The sequence below is a fragment of the Melopsittacus undulatus genome, chromosome 3 (genome assembly GCF_012275295.1).
Source record: "Melopsittacus undulatus isolate bMelUnd1 chromosome 3, bMelUnd1.mat.Z, whole genome shotgun sequence".
Lineage (NCBI taxonomy): Eukaryota > Metazoa > Chordata > Aves > Psittaciformes > Psittaculidae > Melopsittacus > Melopsittacus undulatus.
The window spans coordinates 61,315,224-61,342,786 of record NC_047529.1 but is presented as its reverse complement, the minus strand read 5'-3'; the positions used below and the strand labels follow the sequence as shown (position 1 = coordinate 61,342,786).

The following is a 27,563-nucleotide window of genomic DNA, read 5'->3' as shown; positions in this document are numbered from 1 at the left end:
GGTCACTTTCTGTGGCTGGGGGATCTTGGAATGGGCTCCCAGGCAGATCCCTGGACAAGATCCCAGTAGCAGGCTGCAGATGAAGTGAATTGCTTGAAGCAAGGAGTCGCCAGTGCTCTCTCAATGGCAGAGCTGTAATAACCTGCATTGGTTTCCCGAAAGTTGTTTCCTTGCCATCTCAGAGTGAGAAGATTTGCAATGAGGTTTTGTGTGGAGGGGGGTGCTGGGACTTCAGAGGTGGCTGCCTGCAGATCCTGCAGAAGATGGACAGTTGAGTGTCGTCCATACTTAGATGGCACCCCAGCCTCAAAAGGTTGGGATTTCCCCTGGGGATATTTGTAGGCCAGGAGCAGGAAGGCTACTGGGGTTACTTCCCTGAGAGGGGAGGGTTTCTTAATGGAAACACAAAGCACTGTCTGATGCAGTGACTACTCACCTGACCTCCAGCTTTATGCAGACAGTTCTCACCTGCAAGAGCTCCTGCTTTATGCCTAAAACCCCAAGATGCATGCGTGTGCCTCGTTTTTAAATCAAACACAGCTTTTTTCTCAACTTTGCAGAGATCAACGGTACATCACAGCCTGTGTTGTAAAGGGTTAATTACTGGTTAATTGCCCATAGCAGATTATTGCTGGAAAAACAAAATAAAATTGCTTGTTCACAGTCTGGATTGGATTAGTTTCCAGTTTCAATGCATTTTCCACCTTTGTTAGATTAGAGCCCGCTGTTATAAAATTTATTCCCTCTATGAATACTCTTATACTGTGAACAAAATAACAAAATTCCCTTTAGGCTTTTTGCTTATAACAAAGCCTTCTGCTACACAGTGTCTTCAGTGCTTTAATCTCTCTCCCCTGAACACTCTTCCATTTTTTCCAACACTTTATTTGAAAAATGAAGCAGCGAACCTGATATGTTATTCATGGAGCATGGGATCCAGAGCCAAATACAGCATCACTGTAACCTACCTACTCATCTTTTCATTTTCATTTGTTTGTACAGCTGAGGCTCACATTAGCCCTTTTGGCCACAACCTTGCGAGGGGAATTCATGTCAAGCTGATTGACACCCAGGACCCCAGGTCTCATATTCAGTCTCTGCTTCGGAGGATAGAGTCCTCTCTCTCCCTCTCATCCTGTAAGTACAGCCTCTATTCTATATTCTACAATGGTGATTCTGCACTTGGCCATTTTAACACCTAATGTGGTTCCTCCCACTTTTACAGACACCGGTTGCTTTGTGTCAGGCTTTTCCTTTCGTTGTTTGTGGTTTTGCTATCCTCAGTCTCGTATCTAACCATAATGATTTCACTTTAATCCAGGTCACTGATAAATCTATTAAATCATAGAATAGTTAGGGTTGGAAAGGACCTTAAGATCATCTAGTTCCAACCCACCTGCCATGGGCAGGGACACTTCACACTAAACCATATCACCCAAGGCTCTGTCCAACCTGGCCTTGAACACTGCCAGGGATGGAGCATTCACAGCTTCCTTGGGCAACCCGTGCCAGTACCTCACCACCCTCACAGTAAAGAACTTCATCCTTATATCCAATCTAAACTTTCCCTGTTTAAGTTTGAACCTGTTACCCCTTGTCTTACCACTACAGTCCCTGAAATAGTAAAGGGATACCTGTAGGAACCCAATAGGAACCTATCTGTTTGCTAATAAATAGTTTCCCACTTACAGTTACACTTTGGCTTCCTTCATTTATCAACTTTTTAATACATTTAATGTGACTGTGGACTCTGAAGTAACTTCAGTATAAAGTATGTCTGAGATTTGTGCCTGACCTCACACAGTGCTCTCCACTTATGGAGTCCTGCTTTCCATGCACAGATGGCGACATTCCATACAAGCTTCAAAGCATTAAGTTTCTTCGTAAAGATGTTCTACAGAATAAGTCAAATGACCTAGACTTTTAATACTGTCAATGAGGCTGACTTTGTCAAGTGAGCTTGCAATTTTTGCAAGAAATTACTTCAGCATAGTTTGGCAGGATTTCTTTTCCTTAAAGCCAAATGTATTGACTTTAGATATAGAGCTTTTTATACAGATATATTACTATGTATATTTATATCATGAACTGTGTCCTCTGTTGGTCCTATGCAAAATATTGCAAACTGCCAAATGGCTTGTATTTGCTTTTACCCTTCTTAAATTGTGGCCCAAAATGACCCTTCCTCCTGCCCCTGGTCCTTCCCCGGTGGCCCAGAACTGCTTTACATGCAGCAGGAGCAGCTCTAAGGCTAGATATCTAAAACCTTCTTAGACAAGTTTATTTCTAGAAACTAATCTGAAACACCGAGAATCATGCATTGGCTGCTTGACATCCCCTCTCCAGGGGCTGTTGTGGTGGAAAGTTGTTTCATCACCTTTGTAAGCAGATCATACCGCCTTTAACCTGTGTGCTAAACAGAAATATTTATTTAATAACTTCTGCTTCTGTCTTGTTGTTGTGAATGATTCTACCACTTTTTTTATTCAGGATATGTCTTTAGTAATCTTCTTAGAAAAATAAAAAATTATATATCTGATTCTATCTGCCTCATTTTTTCTAGTATCTTCTTGCTTCTTCTATATACTCTTTATTTTAGCTTTTTTACTTGTTACTATCTTTTCCCCTTTCCCCCTTCATGTGTTGGTTTTATATATAACATTTTGTATCTGTTTTCACTTCCCTGGTAAACCCAGCTGCTGAGTTTTTTCATTGTGTTATTTTTTTTTAGCTCAATCTTCTTTTTGTGGTTCTAACATTGTAAGCATTTAGGAAATATTTTAAACCATTCCCAGATACCTTTTCCGTAACTTTCTGTACGTTCTGCCTTCAGCCTGATTTGACTCTTGTTCGTTATTGTTTTGTGACGTTGCCTCTCAGAAAGTATGCGCTGTGATTTTAATTTATGCCAATATGGAGAGTGTATGTTCATATATTGCATAAAATGTTACTAATCTGGATTTGATTGCAAACAGTGTTAGTTATTTGCACAGTATTGGTCCTTTTCAATCTAAACAACCAGTAACCTTCTGGTTTATGACCATTTCCTTCCTACTGAGACCAAGTGTGCAGCAGGGATTGTCTGGCTTCTCTGCTAAATCGTGTATGATTCACAGGCATTTCAGGTGTAGCTACATCATACAACCAACAGTAAGTTTTGCTTCTGCCAGCATTGCAGCTCCTGCCTGTTACTATCACTGTCTGAGCCAAGGAGCATGTCAACAGGTCCTGCTGCACTTGGCCTGATGGGGTGACCACTGTGGGGCTCAGCTGTGTGCAGTGGGATTTAGCTACATCCCACAAGCTCTTCACAATGTGGTCATTGTCGTGTGAAGTACTCCTGAATTCTGCATTCCCTTTGCTGCTGCAAGGCCAATGTTGTATATGACTCATGTAGTTAATTGGCAAGAGCTTTAGTTCAGAGGGTTAGGAAAGATGATCTTTTGTCATTTGTAGCCTTTTGAAAGTACATAAGCTCTCCAGCATAAATAACACAAAGGGGATTTTTACACTTGTTGTATGTAGGTATTGAAGAAGCCCATCATCCTGTGGGCTACAGCAATTCCAATGGTCTGTAACACATACCAACTAATACCCCCACCATAGATGTATTCATAAAAATGCAAGGTTACTTACTTCCAAGTTGTCAGTCACTCAGACAGATGTCATTTGTGACATACAGGGCCTGCCAACTTCCCTCTTCCATTTGGACTTCTTAAATCGGCTGCAACTTTATTTTAAATATTCTAATGATCTAAATGTCGCTATTATTTTTCAAGAGTATTATTTTGCATTGCTACTCTTCAGGCAGAGGGTTTATCCATTTTTTTAGATGCTTGTAATTAGCATATAGGCAACTGAAAAGAGTCATCTTCTTACAGCCTCTGCTTTGGTGAACATTGTACTTGATATCATGGTTTTGTGCTGAATGTGCTTTTGGTTGTTTATTTAACCTGACTCACCCAGCCAGCTTGGCTTACAGAGTGTGCATTCATTCCCTATCAAGAAGTCACTTTTCCTTTACAACACAAATCTGATGCCTGTCCCCTGTGCTGTTCACTAGTTGTTAACTTCATCAGACTTCAGTTCTTTGTCTGTTTGTGCTAGAAAATGGAGAGGAAGTGCAGAGAGAATCTCCAGATCTCCTGAATTGTTGACAGTTGTGTAGGCTGCAAGGTGTATCAGAAAACAGTCACCTCCAATGAAACCCTGCCTGTCTGCTCCAGATTACCATCCAGTCCTGTATTTGCCTTTGTGTCTTAAATACAAAGAAACAGAAACCTCTGTTGATTGCCTCTACTTCACACCCTGCTCTTTTTATTCTGCTGATGAGGATGGTTGGAGCCATCCTGAGGGACACTTTGGGTCAGTGCTTTACAACTGCTCTTGCTCAGACAACCAAACTGGGAAGGGCATGCAAGCAATTTGAGGGGGAGCTCAGACACCGTCAAAATGTTGCCACAGCATCCAGCAGATGTGTATTTGCTTGGTCATACATGTACTATGGCTTGTGGACCGCTTGATGATTTATGAGCCCCAGTGCTCTCTGGATCACCAGTCGAGGGACACCACTGTAGATTATCCTTTGTGCTAGGTTGAGCAAATATTCACTTGGGCGAACTTCCACACTCTGTCCTGTGTGACTGACAGGATCATCAGGTGGGGCTTTAGAGCTTTACAAATGTACCTGCATTCACAGGCCAGTTTTAAAGCACAGTTTATTCACCTAAGCATATGAATTTTGAGGAAGAATGAGAAAGGGAGCAAGAGAAATAAAGAAATCACGCTTCCTCTGGCTTGAGGGGAGGGGCTATTTAAAAATGTTTGCAGCTGCTGTTTTGGTCATTCAGTGAAAAATAGAAAGGCAGACTAAATCCATTCTCCTGACTAGACACAATGCCATGCTTGACAGATACTTGTCTAGCTTTCACATTGTCTTAGGCAATGAATTGCAGGTTGTTTTGCTGTCCTTGCCAATAGAAAGGATTTTCTTCCCTAACACCTTGCCTAAATATCTAGTTTCCTTTTAGTCCATTATTTCAATGTGACTTCCTGCTTAGGCCACGAAGGATTAAAGTAGAACTTCTATAGCTGCACTGAGGAGATTGTCCCAGCTTTAAGCTAAAGGATCAGGTTGTGGACCTGTAACTTAGAGTCACTACACATGGCCATCTCTTGCAGATCATTCCCTGAGCAGTATGTGTAATGACCTCAGTTTGTAATGAAATCAAATTATCTCTTCTGCTTGCCCCCAAACATGGCATAAAGCTTAAAATCTACCATATGCTTAGTGATACTTAGGTATTTTGATCAATGCGGAAGGGCCCTCTAGGTGGCTGCTGGCTTCTTAGGAAAATGCTCACTAACCCAACAGAAAGTATTTTTCATGGCTGACATCTGATCCCTTTTTAAGCCCTATCTTCTCTGGCTAACAGAAGGGATATTCCTTTGTGGTTTTCCCTACCATCACCCCTTTTTTAAACTCCCAAATCCTGAGTCTTGAAGTATCATTTGTGTTCTTCCATGTTTTTTGTTGGCTTACTTTGCTTCAGAATGTGACGTTCCAATTCAAGCAGTGCAGCCACTTAGGAGTCAGGGCAGGCTGTGGGATTAATCACAAAAAACAAAAACTCGTCAGTCCTTTAACCATGTACACTGATGTAAAGACAAAGAGGATAATGCATTGAGAAGGCATCTGACAGTGTTGTTTTCCGCTGTTGCTGCTGCTGGTATCTTGAATGCTGGTATCTTTTCAAGAGACAGAGAGAGACAGGAAGAAAGAGAGACAGAGAGGAGCAGTCCTGCTGATTGCCCCATCCCAGTTTGTGTAGGTCATTTATTTCTAGGAGCATTTCCCAGCTTTTTGGCACTAGGGACTGTGTGTGTTTAAAAGAAAGAAGAGACTGAACATAGACTTCCTAGAACACATCCCTGGTGGCATAGATGCAGCCTGTGGCAGCACAGAATTGTATGATATGGGGACCTGCAGCCTGTAGGGTAGTTGGCAAAACAAAATTGAGAATCACTGGTCTTGGCGGCCTGTTGGTTAGACTGTATGCTTTGACGCTGTCACATTTCTGTAAGAGGGAATGCAAGTTAGGACCTGTCTCCTTCCGTGTCCATTGTCCAGGTTGTTTTTCACTACCATCTCAGCCTCCCACTCTTGTTTTCCAGATTTCAAAATCTTCACTAAAAATGGAGTAGATGGTAATGTGTCATCTTTATAATCCTGAAAAATTCATCTCCAGGCAGTATTTCAAGTCTTGCCTGCCCGGTTAACATGTTCAACTGTGTGCCTCTAAAGTTATTTTCTGGACCAAGAGCATCACTTACATATTACTCACTCTGGTGGGTTGACCTTGGCCAGCAGCTAAGGCCCCACCCAGACACTGGCTCACTGCCCCCTGGCAGGATGGAGAAGAGAACTGGAAGGGCAAAAGCAAGAGAACACATGGGTTGAGATAAAAGCAGTTTAAGAAGTGAAGGAAATAAAAAGAAAATAAGTGATGCAAAGGCACTCACTCACCACCTCCCACCATCAGACCCATGCTCAGTCAGTCTTTGAGCAATGGCTGTTTTCAAAGAATTTAGCTTTTACTGCTGAGCACAACAGCATACATTATGGAATATCCCTTTGATTGGTTAGGGTCCGCTGATCCCAGCTGTATCCCCTCCCAACCTCTTACCAGCCCTAAACCTACCCACTGCAGGGACAGAGTGAGAAACAAAGAAGGTCTTGAGGCTGTGCAAGCACTCCTCAGCAATAGTTAAAACATGGGTGTGTTACCAACACTGCTTTGGTCACGAACACAGCAGTGTTCAAGCTGCTGAAGAAACTGAACCCCATCCAGACCCAGTACATTTACCCAAGTTATCATACAGAAGCAGGCTGCCATACGCTGAAACCACAGTGGCAACAACTGGATTTAAGAAGACAGGTCTCATTAGTAGCACCTTTTTGTGTGTGTGTAAGGGTAGGCAGAGATTTCGTGTTTTCCTATTACTGATACAGTCAGTACCTTCAGCACTCTGGTTGCCCACTGGCCTTTGTCACCATGTGGTTGCCAGCTTGTCTTGGGTCTGTACCTGTAAGCAAACACCTTTTGCCACTGCTGAGATTGCAGTGATGGTGAGAAGACTGGGGATTTCTTCATGAGCTGGCCACAGCCACATTTTCACTCTTATTTAGGGAGGAGAGTATTTTTTCCCAAATGTAACTGGACAAATAAGGAATTTAAAAAACACTTCTAAAATATTAGTAGTAGCAAGCTAGGTGAAGTGAGACCCCCTTTGAGAGGGAACGGCTTCTGGAATGGTCTCAAAGTAAATAATCTGATTTGAGACTCAGCTTGCTCCCATTTCCTTGCTGCAACATCCTCTGAGTTCTTCAGTCACAAAACAGAAATCAGACAAGGCAAATAAGAGGTTAGCTTCATTTGTGCATGAGCAAAGAGGGGTGGGAAGAGAGCAATGGAGTTTTAAGAGACAAAATCTCTCTGTATGCCTCTTACATATTCCACAGAGCCAAACAGGCAAAACTTCAATGCCGCTCCCTTTGCCCTCTTTCTTCCCTACCCATACCGATGCACATTTTGCATTCTGCTCCATGCCGCTCCCATACTGAGGATCAGACAAACATGCATTAATCCTGGATAGATTCTAAAAATAAGGATTGAAAGAAAAATAATCAGAGCAGTGTGAATCGACCTGCAGTCATCTTTCTGTTTTCTTAGTGGGGAAAAAGAAAGAGGAAATCAGAGGAGACACTGTTTCACATCTTCTCTTTCCAAGATAAAATTATTCTGGCATTTGCAGCAGTTGTTCTCTTGATAGCGGATTTTTAATTTATATACTTAAAAGGCACTTTAAAATTTAGGCGCATTAGCTCAAATCCTTATGCAGACCATCCACCCACTCCACTCTGTGCATGAATAGAGCTACCACAAGCAGCCTGATGAAGGAAGAATGTAGCTTGAAATCACGCTATTGAATTTACATGTTGTTTTCATGCATTACTCAGAACCAAGGATAGACCCATCCTTTTGGGGGAGTTTAATGGTAGAGTAAGCAGTGTGTTTACTCTGTGTAGCTGCTGCCTTTAGCTGCTAATTTCAAAGCTTCCTTTAACTCATTTTAAGCACAAAAGAAAAACAAAAGAAAGAAATAAAGAAATTCTAAGTGCAGTTTCTCGTCTGACTTTCTTTTTGGTTTATGAACATAAAACCTGCAGGCTTTCCTTCTCATGTCAGCTTCTTTCCTCTAAATTACAAGTGAAGTTTAGATGTTGGTGGGAAAAGAAAACCTCTCAGAACTGATCTTCCTGTGCTGCATTTTTCTAGGGCATACTTTTTTAAAGTAATAAAAGCCCTCAGACAGTACAAGGCGTAACTCAGCTGCTGTTACTTTAAGAGAACACAGGGTGAGACTCTGTTTTAATCACTTCTCATGTTTTGTTCTGGTTTGGTTTTGCTGAAAGGGATATATAACAGAGAGTGAAAAACAGTTCACTGCTTTATTGAAAAAGATGAGGACATGACATTCATAGACTTGGCTGGCAAAGAATCTGTAGAAAACTGTGAAGGTGCCAACATGTGCTTTTGTGGGCAGTTTGGAGGGTTTGTCTCCTCTTCTTGCATTGGGTTGCATTGGGGAGTTTTGATTATGGCTGCTCAAACAGCCGCATTGTGCTAATGCATCTTCTTGTGGCCTTGCCAGGTGACCAGCCAGCTACCATCCAGTCCCACCACCACAACTGTACTGCAGATAAGCACCACACATGGACACAGTTATTGTCCTTCCTGCCTGGCTGGAACACTGGCTTACTTTTTCTTCTCTCACTTGTAGTAAATAGGTTGTATAGATATATAGATAATAAATGCGTTGTCTAGATTTTGATAAATCTCTTGCCAGAGAGGGACCATATCCCACCAGCAGGACAATAGAGCTACTTGTCAAGACATTCAGTGCTCACTCTTCCTTGCATTCAGTGGCCACCTGCCCTGCCCCATGGACAGCTGTGCTCACAACCTGTGACAGAAGCTAAGGGTCTGGTTGCAGTTCAGTGAAGTCCTTCAGTATGCACCTTCCCTTCGCTGGTCCTGGCCTCCGAGGCTGGCTGAAGCTAAATGGGCAAAGAAGCAGCTCAAATCTTCATCTTTCATAACTGACTTTTAGTTCAGGTTCCAGAGAGGCAAAGGAGGGAAGGCAACCGTAATGCTATACTTTGCAGACATGTGTTACAACTTAAACATCGTCTGTAGTGTCAGGAAGCTGTCGTTTCCAGGGCTGCATTCTCAGTCACTCAGTAAGTGGGGAGGAACAGCAGGGCAGAATATGGCACTTCAAAGCGCCTTGCAGTGTCTGCTCTTCGCATGGCAACTGCTTCTTTTCTCAAATCCCTTTTACCACCATTGTAGAAGACTTCCAAAGTAACTTTATGCAGACAAGAAACAATAGTAAGAAAGAACACTCATTGCTGCAAAAGGCATTTGCTTTGAGCCAGAGCTGTACGGCAGCAGGAGCTCTTCTAAGACTGTTCTTCCTACTTCTCCAGCCATGGATGTCCATTGACACTGGGCACTGGCCTCACTTCAAACTGATGCAGACAAACAGGCAATTAAACTGCTGAGATTTTTTTCTGCTCAGCCACTAAAGCAGAGTCCAGGAGTGAAGTGTTAAAGGACTCTCTTTAAAAAATCAAACAAATGCAGCTCGGACATTTCTCAGTTCTGTTATCCACATGAAAATGCTGTTTCAGTGTAGTCATTGATCCGGATGCATACTTGACTTGAAGTTTTGCCTGGTGTTTCTGGCTTTTTGTTAAGGAATACCACATTGTGTATGTGAGATTTCCTGCATATCTTTAATAGTCAGAGGACATCAAGTGGTAGTACTACATCTTCTCTGATCTGTATTTTTTAATGCAGTATGACAGTTGCAGTGCATGTGTAGATTTGCAGGCATTCTACACAAATCTTCAGACTTCAGTCTCTGTCAACGCTGAAGCAGATCTATCACACTGCAGTAAAATTCTATTTTTCAAGAGCGGGCCATTAGTGTAAAATTATATGTATATATATATATATAGTAACCCACAGCCCACAAACCTGAGAAATAATGAATTACACCCTAGATTTAAAACTATTTTAAAGTGTTTGTTAAATCTTTCTGACCTGCTTTATGATTCCTAAAACTTGTGGAATCACTGGTCAAGCTGGAGTGAAGGCAGTCCTCTAAAAGGTCCCAGAGTTAATAGGTAATAATAGTGCAACAATTGTCGCTATTTTATTCCACCTGTTTAATTTGAGTTGGCTTGAAACTGGCACAGAATTAATTCTGGAAATCCGAAATGCTCCCATCAGCATATTTATAAGTCAAAGAGAGGTCAGCAAGCAGACAGCATGAGAATTACTGGCCTATATAGGACTAATTTTAAATGCCCAGCTTGGAATGCCTTCCTAATGATATGTAATAGTCAAAGTGGGTGAGCAAGACTTTTCTGAAAATTGGGGCTTTTAATGTGTCTCAGGCTTGTGTTTCAAAATACATACTCCACCAGCTTCTCCAGAGAGCTACTAATGGTGTCATGGAAAGTAAGACATTCCAACTTCAGGATAAATTTCAGTATTGATTATTCCCCCTATCCAGCCTGCAGGAGGCATTCCACAGAAAAAATGAAGTCTCTTTTCAAAATTCTTGCAGTTCTTCCTCTTGGAAAGCCTTTTCTGTCCTTCTTGCATCTTCACAGTAACTCAGAATGTGGCACTTTGAATATTAAATCCTACTGTAGTTCATGAAATTTGGCTTATTTGATGTCACAGACTGATATTTCTGTGGTGCTTTCAGCAAAACATAAAACACAAAGAAGATATCCCTTAGATAATACATTTTTCACAGCCATGCTGGATGCAACCCTTGTTTTGATTAACAAGCAAATTCACCACAGACACTGGATAAAAGCCAAGGATTTTGTTGTTCTGACTCCCTTTTAACATAACCATGTCTTAACTCCGTTTTCCTGCTGGTGCTTTCCAGACAAAATTTGTGAGATTTGGTCAGAAGAAGACAGTTGACAGTTACCAGTCATCCAGCCTTTCCCTTTCATGTCCTTCACTGAGAGAATTTCTCCTAAAATTATGCCATCTGGTTTAATTCCAGAGGAAACCAGCAGAAAAAAGAATGAGCCCTGCTGGGTCTGACCTGCGCCATGTCTCTTCAGTAGGTTGGAGCCCTCTCCCGTGGTTGTCTCCTTTCCCATGCAGGGGACTGGAGAGTAGAGGCCATGGCATGGATAGGAGGGTACAGAACAGACAGATGCTTCCCTGCATCTCTCTGTAACCCTCTCTCAAACATCTTAAGAATCCACTTTCTCCTACAACAATCAAAAAAACAGGTTCTGAAGAGGTACCACAGTTCAGAGTTTCAACAGTAATTTCTTATGGAAAAAACGGTTGCTCTGAAGGAGTGAATTTACACCAGTCTTCCTCCCATCCATCTTTTCCTGATGGCTTACAACTACAGAAGCTAGAAGAAGCAAAGGCTTGTCAATACTTTTTGCTTTTCAAATACCACATGTTGGAGCTTTCACTTTTAAAATAGAAGTATGAAAAACTGACTTTTCCTGCTACTCCTGGCTTTTGTAGGCTTTGATTTGGTAACAGAAAGCTGCTTTTGTGTTTGTTAATGGAGTAGATGTCTGGCTTTGGCAAGTGTTTCAGTCTTGCCTTTGATTTTGCATCAAGAACCAACAGAAAAACTGAAGGAGGGCAATTTACAATAATAATAATAGTGTTAATAACATCTGCTTAGCCTTCATGTTTCCTAACTGAAAGTAATTAGGTGTTATAACTGTAAAAATAAGAATGATACATTTAATTTTATATCTTTTTTGAATAACGTTTCCACCATGAGGGAGGAAACTACTATCCTGGTTAGGCAGATGTTGGATTGCTTGCAGTGTAAATTTTGGAGTCCAAGAAATGCAACAAGAAATGAGACAAATAACTTACTGGTTATTTTCATTTGTCTCTAAGGAAGTCTCAAAAACCATATAAATGTTGTATGTTTTCATGAAAACACGTTTTATATTGCCCATAAAAATACAACTTTAAAATAAACTTGCTTGCATTAGAAATGCTCACTTTCGTTAGGCTTGTTACATACCTTTTAACAATACCAGTGTCAAATTATGACAATGCTGCGTGACCCGTAGCTCACACATCTGAGAAAATCTGCCTTTCCTAATGGAAATGGAATTAAAATCATATTCCTTTACTGTAAGTTGCGCAGCATGTTGGATGAACAACACTGTGTGCTCATCTCTGGAGAGTTTAGTGTAAAACAGCTCCAGATTTTGTTTGGTGATCTCAGAGCTGGCTGTATAACTCCAGCCTTCCACAGCTCCGAATGCTGACATGAAGGGAGATGGGACTTCTGGATATTAAAAGCCTGCTCTGTGATCCTGAAGGAGATTAGGTTTTGGAATCTATTCACTGACACAAAGGCCAGTACTGAATGGAGGTTATGTTTATTTGTCTATGAAACCCCTGAGATAGCTGAAATCACTTTAAGCATGTACATGCATACATGTATTCTCTCACATTTAGCCAGCTCCCTGTGATGCTTTGAGCCAGGAACAGACAACTTTCAGGGACTTGGCTTGAAAAGATGCATGCATGTGACACCCTCTGCCACATTTTACAAGAGGCTACAATCAAGCAGTCTTTATACTCAGATTGTCTAGACACTGAGACAAAGGGGGAGCGGACAAGTGAAAGAAAAAGCCCTTTTTGTCAGTCATTCATTTTGCATGAAATTTTCCTTCCCTGTGTGCTGCTGTTGCCAGCAAAAAGATAAAGGGAGCAAAAACCAAACAAAAATCAAGAAACTGATAATTTACTGGCTTTCTATTCATATCATTCCTAGTAAAAAGAAACCCCCAAACCATTATTTTTCTGCAGCTTCCAGTACATCTGTATTCTGTCACCTCATTTATTCTTTTTTTTCAGAATTAATACTTCGAACAATTTTATTTTTGCAGCTGATTTGTTGTTTGAACTTTTTCCTCATCAATGTGCAAATGAAGTGTGTAGAGCTGTCTTGTCAGCACTTGTAAATTGGTATGTGAAATATCCCCAGATTTCAGTGGAGATTTTTTCCCTTGCTCAGCCGAACATTTGTGAATGAGCAACAAGAAAACCTCTTTCCTCCCACTGCTTTCCCAGATTTCATGTTTCCCATCCTTTTTTTCTTTCTTTCATTTTCTTTTCTACTCTTTCCCATGAAAACACATGGGGAAAAATAAGAGGAGAAAGATAGGTGGGAGGGGAAAAGGAGGAGGCAATAGAATTTCACAGGGAGGTAAGTTTGCAAACCAACAAAAAGGCTGCTGAGATTCTCCTTTAAATAGTAAAGCCTGCATATCACCTAACATTTGTATCTTTTAAGCAGTCTGCTTTAATGGCTTACTCTTCCCTGTCTGGATAGTCAGAGCCTCTCTCCACCCTTCGAATTGGGATTCCCCTTGTGGCATCTCCCATGTAGCATTTGCTCAACTGCCCATGTTTTGCTCTCCACACAGCAGAGGCACATTTACACAGAGGCATAGCAGGATCCAAGCAGTGAGTCCCATACTCATGCCTCACACCTGAAGTGTCCCTGACCTCTGCCTGTGCTGACAGCAGTGAGATGAACCGTCACACCCTGGGGCCCTTGCCCTCCCTGTGGTCCTGCTTCCCTCCATAGCATTGCTTTGGTTCTGAGAGGAGCCAGGAAAACCTGACCTCTGAGTGACATCTCCAAACAGGGTCTTCAGAGCCAGACAATCCTGCTGTTGGAATGGGTAAAAGCAGCAGAGATATCTCTGCAAGCAATTTTTCACAGCTGGTATGAAGCTGGCTAGGGCACTTTTGCACCCCTTGTTGTCCCTGTGGGCTCACCTGGACTCACTGCTGGTCCCAGGAATGGACAACCCCAAGCTCTAGCATGGTGCCCCACGCCTCCACACCGATCCAGCTACCAGGGAGAGCAGAGACCAGCTGCAAACCCCTTTTCCTCTACCTGCTGTCACTTTATTTTATTGAGGGATCCCAGATCATGCAGCCCATTGCAGCAAGTGCAGAGCCCTTGTTTCGGTTCGTGTGAAGAGACTTAAATGTTTTGCTGAGGGAACCTTCCTGAGTCCATGTGGTGTCGTGAAGGAAATAAAGACATACAAAAAGAGCACTTTTGAGTTAAGCTAAGAGCAAGAGATGGTAGGTCAGTGCTAATTGCAAGCAATAGAGCTCAGGGAAATACATGAAAATGGTGTTTGTTTTTCTGACTGGGCTTGTAGAATAACTGGAGGTATCTTCAGACTGTAGAAAATACCCTTCAGCAGAAGGGTTTTTTTGATTGGGCAGGTTACATTTAGGAATCAGGTATCCAGACTGTGGAGTGTCACAGACAAGCAGGGAGCTGCTGCATAATTTTTCAGGCATTAGCAGTGGAGGAATATGCTTTTTCTGAATCCCATGAGTTTGTCAAAACCAATTTCCTGTGATGATGCTGGGGTAAGGCATAGAAAATAGCCAGCCTGGCAGCTACGGAAATACGAGGATGTTTGAAAAAGGGTAGGCTTTTTATTTACCCTAAGTGACGGATATTGGCTGAAATGTGAAAAGAGATATGGGGGGAAAGATGTGCTTCATTATAATTTTCTTTTTTTCTATTTTCTGCATTTTCTTCCTGTCTTTTTATATATTCTGGACAAAGTATGTCAGTAAGTCTAATTTTTAATTTTTTTTTTCTATTGTCGCTGCTCTTTCTGCAGCCCTAGTGTTTAGAGTCTGTTGTTTGAGTGCCAGGTTATGCACAAGAGCCACCACACTGATTCAGATCAAGGGTGCATCCAGACAAGTATCTGATTCCCTAGATTCATCATGTCCAGCTTCAGAATCTGAGGTTTTGTGTCTTGATTCAGCTCGAGTCAATACAAAAGACTTCAGTAACACCAACACATGGATTATGGGATGTTAGAGCTTGCAGATGAAAAGCAATACCAGGTAACAAGGCTAACCTTGTGGAGTTGCTTCTAAGATGCAGCTTATCACCTTCTGTCTCCCTCCACCTAGAGAGAGGTAGGCACCTAAAATTAAGAGAGATTAACTCAGGCCCTGGTAATGCTCCATGAGGATGCTGTACAAGATGCTCAGGAATTAGAGCAACCTTTTCCAAGCTACACCCTCTCGATTTCCTCCTGTCCAGGATCCAGGCTTTGAGATGCTCTGGGTTTGACATGTTAAGTTTTCTATGACTTTCTCTAGTTTCTTAACTGATGTATACCTCTGGCAGCAATACCTCCTGCTACCAGCAAATTTTATCCTTCCATTTGGTACCGCTTCCTTTTGTTTTAGTTGTGCCATCTGACAGCTCCTGCCTACTCTCTTGTGCTGTAATAACTGTCAGCTCACTGTGTCTGCTTTTCTGTCCGTCACACAGAGCTCCAGCAATGGAAAAAGGTTGTATTGCCTTGTGTAGTCATTGAAGTCAGCTCTTGTGTAGTTGCCAATGTCAAACATGAACCACGAGCTAAGTGCCTCATTCCGTGTTTTTCTGGGGGCAGACTTGAGCACCTCCAGCTGCGCTTTTTGGGTTAGCCCTTTGCCTGCTTGTCATGCTGTCCTGGTGAAGGGTGAGCGAGATGTGTTTCATCCTGTCACTACCTCCATGCAAGCCATTGCCTGGCAGGGGTGAACAGAGAGCTGCCATTACCATAAGAGCAGGAGCACTTCCTTCCCCAGGCCTCAACAGGAAACCACTGCAAAGAAGGTTTTGTGTGAGTTTTTTCCAAAGTGGTGTTAAGGCCAGGTTGGACAGAGCCTTGGGTGAGATGGTTTAGTGTGAGGTGTCCCTGCCCATGGCAGGGGGGGTGGAACTAGATGATCTTAAGGTCTTTTCCAACCCTAACTATTCTGTGATTCTATGATTCTATGTTCAAATAACTGCGGGGTTTTTTCAAAGTACTTCTGAGCACTGACCTTAATTTAGTCCTTGTCATATGTGGGTTTGGGGAGATCTGGTGAGCAGCAATGTATGAACACCTGTCCTTCCCTCCCCTCCCTAGGATTTTAGATAATGGGCTGTGTGCAATGTAAGGATAAAGAAGCAACAAAACTGACTGACGAGAGGGATGGCAGTTTAACTCAAAGCTCAGGCTACCGCTATGGGACAGATCCCACTCCGCAGCACTATCCTAGCTTTGGTGTGACTTCAATCCCAAACTACAACAACTTCCATGCTACAGGAGGCCAAGGACTGACTGTGTTTGGCGGAGTCAATTCCTCCTCTCATACAGGGACACTGCGTACAAGAGGAGGAACAGGTAGGTTTCAAAGTTGTCTTTCAGCTCTTAGTAACTATCAAACACATAATTACAGCAGAGTCACGACTGTCTCAGCATGCTATTTTTGGGAAGAGTTGTTTCATAAAATAGCACAAAGAACTGAAGTAGGGCTGGAGCTGGGTTTTCAGCCCTACCTGTGCTAACTTGCCAGTGCTAGTTCACCTAGGGGGTGAGAAATTATTTATACATGCCCAATTTAGCTGACTGTCTGCCTCATCCTACCAGGGAATGAAAAGTGTGGTCTGAGCCACCTCAGACAGTTAACAAGAAATGCTTCACCTGGCTATGTCTGACTTCTCTCTTCAAAAACTCCCTTTGTCCACTTGGGATGCTACACTGTGCATGGGTACCAAACCAAGAGTACTGTTGACTGTACAGAGTGAAGGAGGTGGTGTGCCGCTGGCTGCCTAAAAGCAGAAGGATTAGAATAGTTGTCCAAAAAGTAGGAGGTGTCAATTTATTTTGCTCCTCAGCAACCAAGTATCTTATATGTTGCTTAGCCACCTTTTCCCTTGATGCCCCTTCCCCTCCAGTTTTTTTGTGATGGAGTGTAACTCACCTGTCTTCTTCTTTAGGTGTAACTCTTTTTGTGGCGCTTTATGACTATGAAGCAAGAACAGAAGATGACTTGAGTTTTCACAAAGGAGAAAAATTTCAAATACTTAACAGCTCGTAAGTTTAGACTTGGGAATATGCTTTTTTTAAATTCTTAAAATTATACTGTTGGCATTTATATTTGTCTGCTTGTTTTATATTAGTAAAATCTAATGTTGGGTATTCAAGATATGTAGGGGGTTTACTCTGCACTTACTGGTCTTCGCATTTAGTGCACTTTTGTGAAGTGCTTTATTATTGAAAAACCAAACCTTAAACCACATGTAGCTTTACTTCAAAAATAATCATTAGGTTGTGTGATTCACTGCTTAGAGTTCACAGTGAACTCACATTTAGGACTGAGAGTACTAGCTCTGAACTTTACCAGTAGACAGAAGTTCTGCAAGGCGTGTACTAACACTTTTTGCAATCTGTTTGCAAGTGTCTCTACACAGAAATAAGCTAAAAACTGATTCACAAAAGAGACATTACCCAGATCTGTGTGCTAAGCTTAAAAACTGCTTTTTTCTTTTTTTAATTTTTCTATTTTTTAAAAGAACCTTTTAAAGGAAGGTGATGCAGTCAGAACACACCAGGAAGTGAGAACACATCATTATATAGTTGCATTTGACATGAAAACTGCACTTCCATCCTGAAAATCAACAGTTTAAAATTAATCTTATGAACTGCCCATATAAAAAAATCCCTTAGCAATTTAAAAATAGCATCTGAAACTTACTGTGCTACTGACCTATATCTGATCATCTTGTAGTTCTTGGCTAAGAACGTAAAGTTGAAGGCTCTGTGCCATGTTCAGTATTGCTGTCATGCAGAGGTAAAAATGGGTTAACAGCCATGTATGTCACTTTCTAGAGGCTTTGTGATATTGCTCTCATCTTTTCTTTTAACACTGTGTGACAGTGAGGCAAATTCCTCCCTGGTGCAATTCCTGTTAATTTAAATAGAACAACTGCAGGGTTGGAGTTGGCTCAATGTGCATGAAAGTTAAACAAAAAATAAAAATCAGGTAATTCTGCGGAATATTTCATGAAGCTATGAAGCTGAAGAGCTTTGATGTAGATGAAAGCGCAGAAACTTCAGTTACGACTTGTAGAGGGAGCAGCAGTTTAAAAACCTCTACTTCTAAATTAGCACTTGGGAAAAAAACCCTTTTTTAACCTATCATCCATTTCTGTTCACGTTGCCTGCTGCTTTCCCAGCCTTGCACAAACTGTGCCATAACTTCAAACAAGAAGAATTTCCTTCCATTATGAATTCTTTGCACACGCCAGCTGATGAAAGCAGGGGGTGCTCACCAGGGCTTGCGGAGCAGTCGTAGTTGGGGTCAGTGGGACAGAGAGATTCCCCTACATGTGGGTGGTTGCAGGATGCAGGTTATGAAAAAAAAAACCAAACCAAACTAAAAAATACACAAGCATCCAAGGATTTTCCTGTAGGATTATAGAAGCTCAGTGCCCATCATAAACATGGACCTAACCACCCTCCTCCAGTAGTGAAAGCCAGGCTGGGAATCTCCAGAAAGCAACTTTCCTGGGAGAATTATTCTCCTCTTCACTTATATCAGAAATTATATTAAAGAAGCTCATTCTTTAAGTCTACCAATGCTGCTTGAATCAGAAAGCACATACGTGCACAAAACTAGTTTCTCTGGAATTTTTGGGCTGGTTGTTTTTTTTTTTTTTTTTGGACTGTGTGTTTTACCTGTGGGGAAACAAAATTTGATCTGTGCTGTAGGCTGGAAGTTCAGGACAGCAACACCTGAAGTGGCATACAAAGTTTATCCCTGTGATACGAGGTCAGAACCAATACCACGGGCAGCCTGGGGGAAAGAGGTACCTGCAGGGCTGGTTCAGAGCAGAGCCTGACTTCGAGGCTCAGAAACACCAGCCGTCTCCAATATCCCCACTGACACTGCTGTGCCCCGTGGCTCACCCCAATGGCTAGCCTCCTCCTACCAGCTGGGTGTCTAAAATTAAGAACTGTGAAAAAAGCCTGCATTCCCCCTCCTTTCTGGCACTGCTTTGAGATATTTAAGCTTCTCTGTCAATGCAGAAGGGGTTGTTCCTGATGTGATCATCTACGGGACTGCTTTTTTCCTCCCTAGATGCAGTAAAATACCTCCATCTAGTGGATTCTCCATACAGTAAAGAGATGAAACATAATGGTATGATTTAGCAGCCACACTATGGAAAATCTCTCAGAAATATTCTACAGCAACATACAGGGGAAGGTTAAAACTTCAGGTGGTAAAATGAGGGTCACAAACAGAAAGAGCCATTTGCCTGACACACTAAGGCGCACAGGTGTTTTAAAATAGAGTCAGCTGCCAGCCTCCAGAAACTTGTTTTTCACTGTTTTGAACTATAGAATTGGAAATGTCTCCTGTTTGACTAATCACAGACATTTTCTAGTTGTTTTCCATAGAGTTCATACTCCTTCAGACTGATAAAGAAAGTGAAGTTGAAAATTTAAAGGGACAGCTCACATCTACACTACCTTTCCTGTCAGTAATAGCTTAGACAATGTGCTTTCTGTAACTGCTAGTTTACAGAAGAGGCTGAATTCTCTGGCCACACTTGATAATATTGTTTAAATAGTGAACAAAACTCTGTTTTACAGAGAGGGAACTGAGGAAGAGTTTCTAAGCAGTCCAGAAATAGAAAATAAGATGTTTATTAGTCTCAGTAGGAGTTAAACATCAGTGAATCTAGTGCTGAGAATTAAATACAAATTATTATATCCCAACTCATTGCATCCTATAAAAAGATGAGAAATAAACTTCTCCCAAAGCTGCACAATCTACAGCAACACACATTGTCTAAAGGGCAATACCATGTCCCACTGCGTGCACCAGTGTACAACAAAAATTGATGCTAAGCCTGTAAAACACTACCATAAGATGGTCCTGCATGAACCTCTTCATATTTAAATGGTGTAGGATAATGTGTTTTAGATACCTCCTCTTGGTGGCCAGAAGAGGGAATCTAGACAATGGAATGAGATCCTTAAGGGTCATCTAAAACTCCACGTTGATTGATGGCATTTTGATGCCTTTGGGTTGCAGGTTCATTATCTCCATAGTTTAAAATTAGCAGTGAATGTGACAGTGTGTCATGGTTTAACCCCAGTCAGCAACTAAGCCCCACACAGCTGCCCACTCGCTCCCCACCCAAGTAGGATGGGGTAGAGAATCAGAAGAATAAAAATGAGAAAGCTTTTTGGGTTGAGATAAAGACACTTTAATAAGTAAAGCAAAAGCTGTACACAAGCAAAGTGAAACGAGTTAATTCACCACTTCCCATGGTCAGGCAGGTGTTCCAGGAAAGCTGGACTCCATCATGCATAACGGTTACTTGGGAAGACAAGTGCTATCACTCTGAACATTGTCCCTTTCTTCTTCTTCCCCCAGCTTTATATGCTGAGCATGACAGCATATGGTATGAAATACCCCTTTGATCAGCTGGAGTCAGCTGTCCCAGCCATGTCTCCTCTCAACTCCTTGTACACCCCCAGCCTGCTCACTGATGGGGTGGTGTGAGGAGCAGAAAAGGCCTTGGCTCTGTGTGAGCCCCGCTCACCAGTAACTAAAACATCCCTGTGTTACCAACACTGTTTCCAGAATAAATGCAAAACACAGCCTCATATGAGCTACCATGAAGAAAATGAACTCTATCCCAGCCAAAACCAGCACACAGTGTTCAGTCTGGTAGCTTTTCTATAAGCTCTCTCAAGGGTCTGTATTAGAATAATTGCTATGGAAACAGTTTTCAATATTCTAATTTAAATCCAGCCCTCACCAAACCCAATTTTGCTGTTTGTTATGCCTGCTTATGCCATTATGCTATGTTGGGAAGGCTACATTACTAATCACCACTGAAATAATAATAGGTATAAAGAAATATGTATGTTATTTGGGTTTAGAGGGAAACAGCTCTGTCAGAAGCACATCACTGATGAAGTGAGGAGTGGCTGTGGCTTCTTTACACTACACAGCTGCGGGTGCTGTTAGCAAAGTCAGATCACTGTCTTTACAGCTGTGTCTCACTCTCACTTCTCTCTTCACCTCTGTTTCTGCAGGGAAGGAGACTGGTGGGAGGCCCGGTCCCTGACAACAGGCGAAACTGGTTACATTCCCAGCAATTATGTGGCTCCAGTTGATTCCATCCAAGCAGAGGAGTATGTTTTCTTTTTGTTATGAAGAGCCATTAGTGCTGTATGTAAAGGAAGTTTGAGGAGTTGGTTTTGATTGATTACAGCGATTTTTCAAACGACTTACATTATTTTTATTTCAGTACTTAACTGTACTGATAAATAATTAGGTAATTAGTAACAAAAGCAGCACAATCTCAGTGCTTTTTCAATGTCAAAACAAAGGAAGACAACCTAAAGGAATATAGGTCTGCTTCCTTTCTTTAAGTGTCGGCTAATTTCAAGCTCTAAGCAAAAGGTGCCCTTGTTTTTCCTGAACCAACTTGTAAAAATATTTGGAGTCAATTAGTGTTCAAACTGTCTATTAAAGAAGTGATGCTGTTTCACCAAATACCTGCCAATAGGCAGGATGCCTACAATGCCTACAGCATAATGAAGACATACCTATGTAAAATATGGGGCACTGTGTGCATCCATTTTCTTTTCAGTATAAAAGATACAGTGAAGGAGCTTAAGTAGCTGAGCAGGTACTACTGTAGTAGGTTGTGAAACCAGCCAGCCAACCAAACAAATTGCTGAAGGAAGGAAAAAGGTACCAAAACTCTGAAAACCTTATATAACCACACTAAAGTGGTTGCATCTGGTCTTTCTACTGAGGTTTTATAGCTGTGCTGCAACAGATAAATTGAATACTAATGCATCAATATGTTGAGTCAAATATGCAGTTTATAGCAGCATCTGTAAAAATACTGCTTTTTGGCAGCAACCCATTTTTCTGCCCTTTTCCTTGTCCATCCCTTCCCTCCAAGTCTTATTCTCTGTCTGTTGAAGTCTGGCCTTTGTCATAAGACACCAGACAAGCACTCTCAGCCTCTATTGGTTATAGGCTTAGTGCACAGCACTGCTGCACAATGTATACAACATCTAATACACAGTTTGTCACATTAGCTTCCCACCACAAAAAAAGACACAGTATGACAAAAATGGTTGCATATACTTGAGTAGACATAGTTTCTGGAAGTAATCCTCCATGTCTGAGCTCTGTAACACTGCCTAGTAATCCTGTGTAGCATTTGTCTTACTATTTCTGATGTTTCCCTAAGGTGGTACTTTGGTAAACTTGGCCGAAAAGATGCCGAGAGGCAGCTGTTGTCTTTTGGAAACCCCAGAGGTACCTTCCTGATCCGGGAAAGTGAAACTACCAAAGGTAGGCTGGCCAAAGCTATTCTGACTACAAATGAGGATATATATGAGAAAAATTGTGCTAAAATTGTGAAATACTGATTTCAGTGGTATGAAGGTAGAGAGAAGTGCCATCTTACATATGTGGATGCTACGGAATTAGACATCTGGACATCCCAGGTCTTGAAAGAGTGTTTAAAGCAGAGAACCCAAGTGCAACCAGTGTCATGCTCAAGTCATGCATAGGCAAGATGTTCTGCTCTGCTGACACACTCTGAATGAACACTGCACTGTCTCTCAATATGTTTGTTGAGGATACTGCTATTGCAATAGAGACGGGTGGAGACTGACCCCTCAGGACACCAGCTATGGGGCTTCAGGAGGCAGGGTGTCCGTATTTGGGTCAGGCACAGCCAGGTGGTTTACTGTGAACAGATGCTGGGAATCTCCAGTCTAATGTGGTCAAAATTACTTCTTACTTCTGAATATGCAGAATATTTGAGTCTTCTTGCCTGGAAGATGTAAGATAAGAGTCTGGGGGTAGGGAGGTACTGGTTATTATTTTAGGAAGATCAGGGGATTTTTTGGCCTTTCCACTTTGAAATGCTGGATCCCTGGGGGGGAGAAAAAAAAAAGGAAAATTTAAATTTATAGATTAACAGTGAAAAGACTTGAAAATATTTCTAACTAATATATTCATAAAGCATTTAACTGTATCCATTCTGTTGAAGTCAGCTGTAAAGATGCCATCTTCTCCTTCCCTCTAAAATTATTGGAGGAGTTCCAGTTTTCTTGGTGGGTGTTATCTTTGCTTTTACTTCTGTTCATGAGACCTGTCAACATCTTCTTCAAAGTATGAAAAGATCTCTCTAATTCATATAACTATTGAGGAGAAAACCACAACTAAGTAAAAACAAACCTGGCCATTTCTCAATTAACCAGCAATCCAAAACTAGCTGTGGGAAACATAAGTCACTAGAATTAGTTCCATGTAAGTTCTGAAGTCTAATGATGGTTCATGTAATTAAAGCACTGACTTGTCAGTGCTTTTATCAGAGCACATGTTGTCAGCTAGAATTAGCATGCAAAGTGGTTGGAGTCATGGCTGGTAAAAGAGTTTAAAGAAGAGAAACACTACTTCCCATTCCTCTCTACCTGACCTATCTTCAATGCTGCATTCTGTCACCTAAATTGTAAAGTTTTACATTTTTGATTCCTGCAGTCACTGGATTCTTCCTTCACTTCCCTTAACTCTGAAGACTGTTTCTGATGCAAAATCTGGATAGACATGCTGTTGTTTGAGACAGATAATTTCCCATCTTGTCATCCCACAGCTTACCCGTTTCTTACATAGCAGTGAGGCATTCTCACCAGGAGCAAGACAGGCCCCAACTTGTTTTTTTTCTGCAAATAGCCTCCACCTGTTTGTTTTCACCAACAGTTGTTGTGATGTGTGCAAGGAACAAGATTTCATTCCACTCTGTGACAACAGGTTTAAACTGATAATGTTTAGAGAAACTGTTTTGTTTCCTATTAGGATCCATGGATATGAGTGAGGTTTTAGTCTGTTTTCACCATTTTTTATACACTGATAGGAGATACATTTTGCAGGGCTGTTCACTTTGCTAAGTCAGGGCTTCCTTTTCTAGAGCTTGCCAGACACAAAAAGTGTTGGGGAAATGGGATAATCCATCATGGATGGACTTAATGGCAACAAGCTTAATTTCTCTGCATTTCAACTTAAGGCTTTATACATCTTCAGGCTAATTTTGCATCAAAGCCATTGTAAAAAAAGCAAGCATGCATGGTTTTTGTCAAAAATGCCTATTTCCCTTCTGATCCTTGTGGTGTTTCAAGATGTTGTTAGAAGAAAACAGAGGGAGCTTGTTGTTCATAAGAAAGAAAAAAGTCATCTGGGAGGGCTCGGATGGTGCATTCTCCCATAAGTATCCTCAAAAATGCCTTACCCCAGCTAGTCATTTTGGGCTTGAGGCAGGAATTGTTTTGTGACATAGAATTGTCCATTATGTTTTAAGTAATAACAATAATAAAATTAATCAGGATCATGTTGAAAGTATCATTGTGGATGACTGCAGCATGAATTTCACCTCCCTTGATCATGGTTGCATTCACTTCTTACTTCCAAAATAAATCATACAGGCCTGGCTTTTCATTTTTTCACTGCCTGACTACCCAGGTACTTCATTAGCTCTTGTCTGTATAATCTTTCACCTGGTTTCAATCTCAACCTTCCAAGGCTGTCTGGTTTTACTTTGTTAGGTTTCTTAAAATTCATTAGTATAATATATTGTAATGTCTTCTTTCTATCCAAGTTTTTATTAGGTATATCTCTTATATTTGAATTTACCATCAGATAATAATGAATAGTATAAATAACCGACAGCCTAAAGAAACAAATAATGAAATCCATCTCGATTCTTGTTTTTTGTCCAGATTTGAACTAAAGCTCCAGTCCTGCAACTTGATCTGAGGTCAGCGGGGGTCCACAGAGGGCCACCCACACGGCTCTGATTGCAGACCTGGAGCCACAGATTGTTTACATTTTCCAAAAGAATCTAAAATAATGACCAGATAGGCAGGGAGCATAACTAAAGAAAATACAGCTGCTGCCAGTGCAGGAACTCACAAAAGCAGAGGTGGAGAACACTGCCTGGAAAGCTTTGCAAGTAGGCTGACAGCGTACGACCCAGAGCGGTGGTAAATGCCATGTGCAAGATGTGCTTGCAAACCCCCAGAAGCTTTGAACCCCTAGCTGTGGGAGATGTACATACCCAGTGGGAGATCCTCATCAGGAAAATATCCCAAACAGTGTTTTTCTACACTTAGAAATAAAAACCTTGTCACTCCTCTTAGGGTGTCTCCCACTCGCATAAACCAGAATCATCTGTGTAAGTGCTGGCTCTTTTCCTCCTGTTTAGAGGACAAACAACAGGGAATTTGAGAAGCCTTTGGAGTCAGGGTGAAGGCATTTTGTCCACTGGAACTCCCTTGGTGGTGAGCCACCCACCTGTTGCAGGTTAATGTGGTCAGGGAAACTTCTCCTGGGGAGACATCCAGGAAAGACCTCTTACAGCAGGAATCTCAACTACCTAACTGTGGGGGGTTCTTTAAACCATTTCGCTTAGCTGGAGGTGGTTGTGGAGGATGTGAACATGCCGAGTGTGTTGAAAAGGATCCTGACTTGGGATAAGCAGCAGTTGGTGCTGTTTCCTATCAGACCTGTAGGAAATCACTCCCCCTTTCAGTTTGTACAAAACTGTCTGCCAGTGGTTTTCCTTTCCAGCCCATAGCTGAGATGGTACCAGTGAAAGCAGCCCAGGCTGCAGAAGGACCTTCCTGACATCTCTGCAGTTCAGCATAGATCAGCTGACAATTATCTTCAGGTTTTGGTTTTTTTTTTCCTTTTAGTGCCTGAATTGACTTTGAGTAAACACAGTATTTGAGCCGGAAGTGAACACTTTTCTTCTCCACTGCCTTTGACATGGACATGCTTTTACACAGAAACTGCATTATGCTGCAAAATGAGACTTTGCTCTTGACACTGTAGAGAACCAATGTGTGGGTGTCACTGTATATAGAACATGACTGTGCTCCAAATTAAGACACCTGAATGTGCAGGTCCTCATGTAGGTGGCCAGCCTCCCTTTACAGTCAGCAGGAAGCTGGGATTCAGTTCAACTGCCCACAACTGCAGACACCTAGTGCTAAACCTGCATTACACCTTTGATACCTACAGTGCCATAACACTCACAGAAACTAGGCTGTGATTCAGCTGCCCTAATAGCACAAGAAGCTTACATGTGGGCATCTGAATCAAGCACTTGGCCTATCTACAGACAGCTGCCACTACACCTAAAACTAAATCCAGTCCCACAAGTGAGGTTCCTTTACCTGGCCATGAGCATCCAGAGCTATTTGAAATGCCTGCAGGGCATCTATGTGGTTTGGACGAATGTGAAAGCCTGTGGGAAAACTGCCAAGCAGGATGTCCTGGGGCATCTCACATGGCACTCAACCCCTGTGTTTGAGCATCTGAATCCCACCAGTAACCTCTAAAGTACTATCATGGATTTGGAAAGTGAAACACGTTCTTGCAGATCTCATGGTGCACACAGTCTTGGTGTAGTACCATCTTCCAAAGACTATGACATACAAAGTATGCTAATTTGGTTGTTTAATGTTTATAAAGAAGTTTCAGGTCCCTCTGCCTAACAACGCTACACATATATAAAGCCATTATCTCCAGTGCTTTCAATTAAAATCTTGGTATTTACCACTCACTGGCATTTACCTGAAGTATAGTATTTGCAGGGTAACCTGACACTTAGAACAGGAAAAGTCAATTTAACAATCTGAAGCAGTAAATGTTAAAATGTGACTTTTCATTTACGCAGAAGTCCTGATTTCTTTCTAGAAAAGTGTGAAAGGGACATGGTGTGAACATCATGAGATTTCTGTGATACCAGGAAACCCAAACCTTTGTGTCTAAAAGCTACTTACAATTTTTTATTTCTCTTTTGCTTGGAACAGGTGCCTATTCCCTGTCTATTCGAGACTGGGATGATATGAAAGGAGATCATGTCAAACATTATAAGATTCGTAAACTTGACAATGGTGGATATTATATCACAACTCGGGCACAATTTGAAACTCTTCAGCAGCTGGTTCAGCATTATTCAGGTAATTTTTCAGACATTACATGGCACTCTGAAGTGTTTTAAAACAAAAGTGTTTGCTGCTGAGCTGAAATATGTGTAAGATGCCCTAAAGAGCCATTTGAGCTATGACTCTTGCTTGTTACAATGCATCTTCCATTATCCCTTTCCCATTACAGTTATAAATGGCATTGAGTGCCGTTCACAGTGTACAGGGGCAGAGCTTTTAAAAGCTAGCACTCTATGAGGTAAAGGTTTTGCCTGCTCTCCCTTTTTTAAGCAAACAGAATTACTGAATGACTTGCACACCTAAAAGCATGAATTCCATGTGCATAAGTGAGTGCACACTATTCCTGTATTTTCCTATTCCTATATGTTTTCCTAATAAAGCAAATAAGGAGCTGCATTGTGGAATTCAGTCACCTAAAGCAGTGACCAAAAGGTTTGCATATGTTATTGGACTCAAATTTTCCCACTGGATTTGTGTTCAATGTGCAAAGTATTAACATTTAAATGACAATCAGTCTAATTTAAGAAAGCCATGGCAAGGTGGGTGTTTC

At 41.6% G+C, this 27,563-nt stretch overlaps 1 protein-coding gene across 3 annotated transcripts in view; it reads left to right on the top strand.

Annotated features, from left to right (window-relative positions):
• Positions 1-27,563, top strand: part of FYN (FYN proto-oncogene, Src family tyrosine kinase) — a 145,869-nt gene that overhangs the window by 88,517 nt on the left and 29,789 nt on the right. For all 3 annotated transcript variants that reach the window (XM_005154693.4, XM_005154692.4, XM_005154691.4), the window contains exons 3-8: positions 1,003-1,137; positions 16,103-16,360; positions 16,957-17,053; positions 21,074-21,172; positions 22,249-22,352; positions 26,879-27,028. In XM_005154693.4, coding sequence (XP_005154750.1) covers positions 16,114-16,360; positions 16,957-17,053; positions 21,074-21,172; positions 22,249-22,352; positions 26,879-27,028 — 697 coding nt within the window. In that variant the 5' untranslated portion in view covers positions 1,003-1,137; positions 16,103-16,113. The remainder of the gene's footprint in view (positions 1-1,002; positions 1,138-16,102; positions 16,361-16,956; positions 17,054-21,073; positions 21,173-22,248; positions 22,353-26,878; positions 27,029-27,563) is intronic.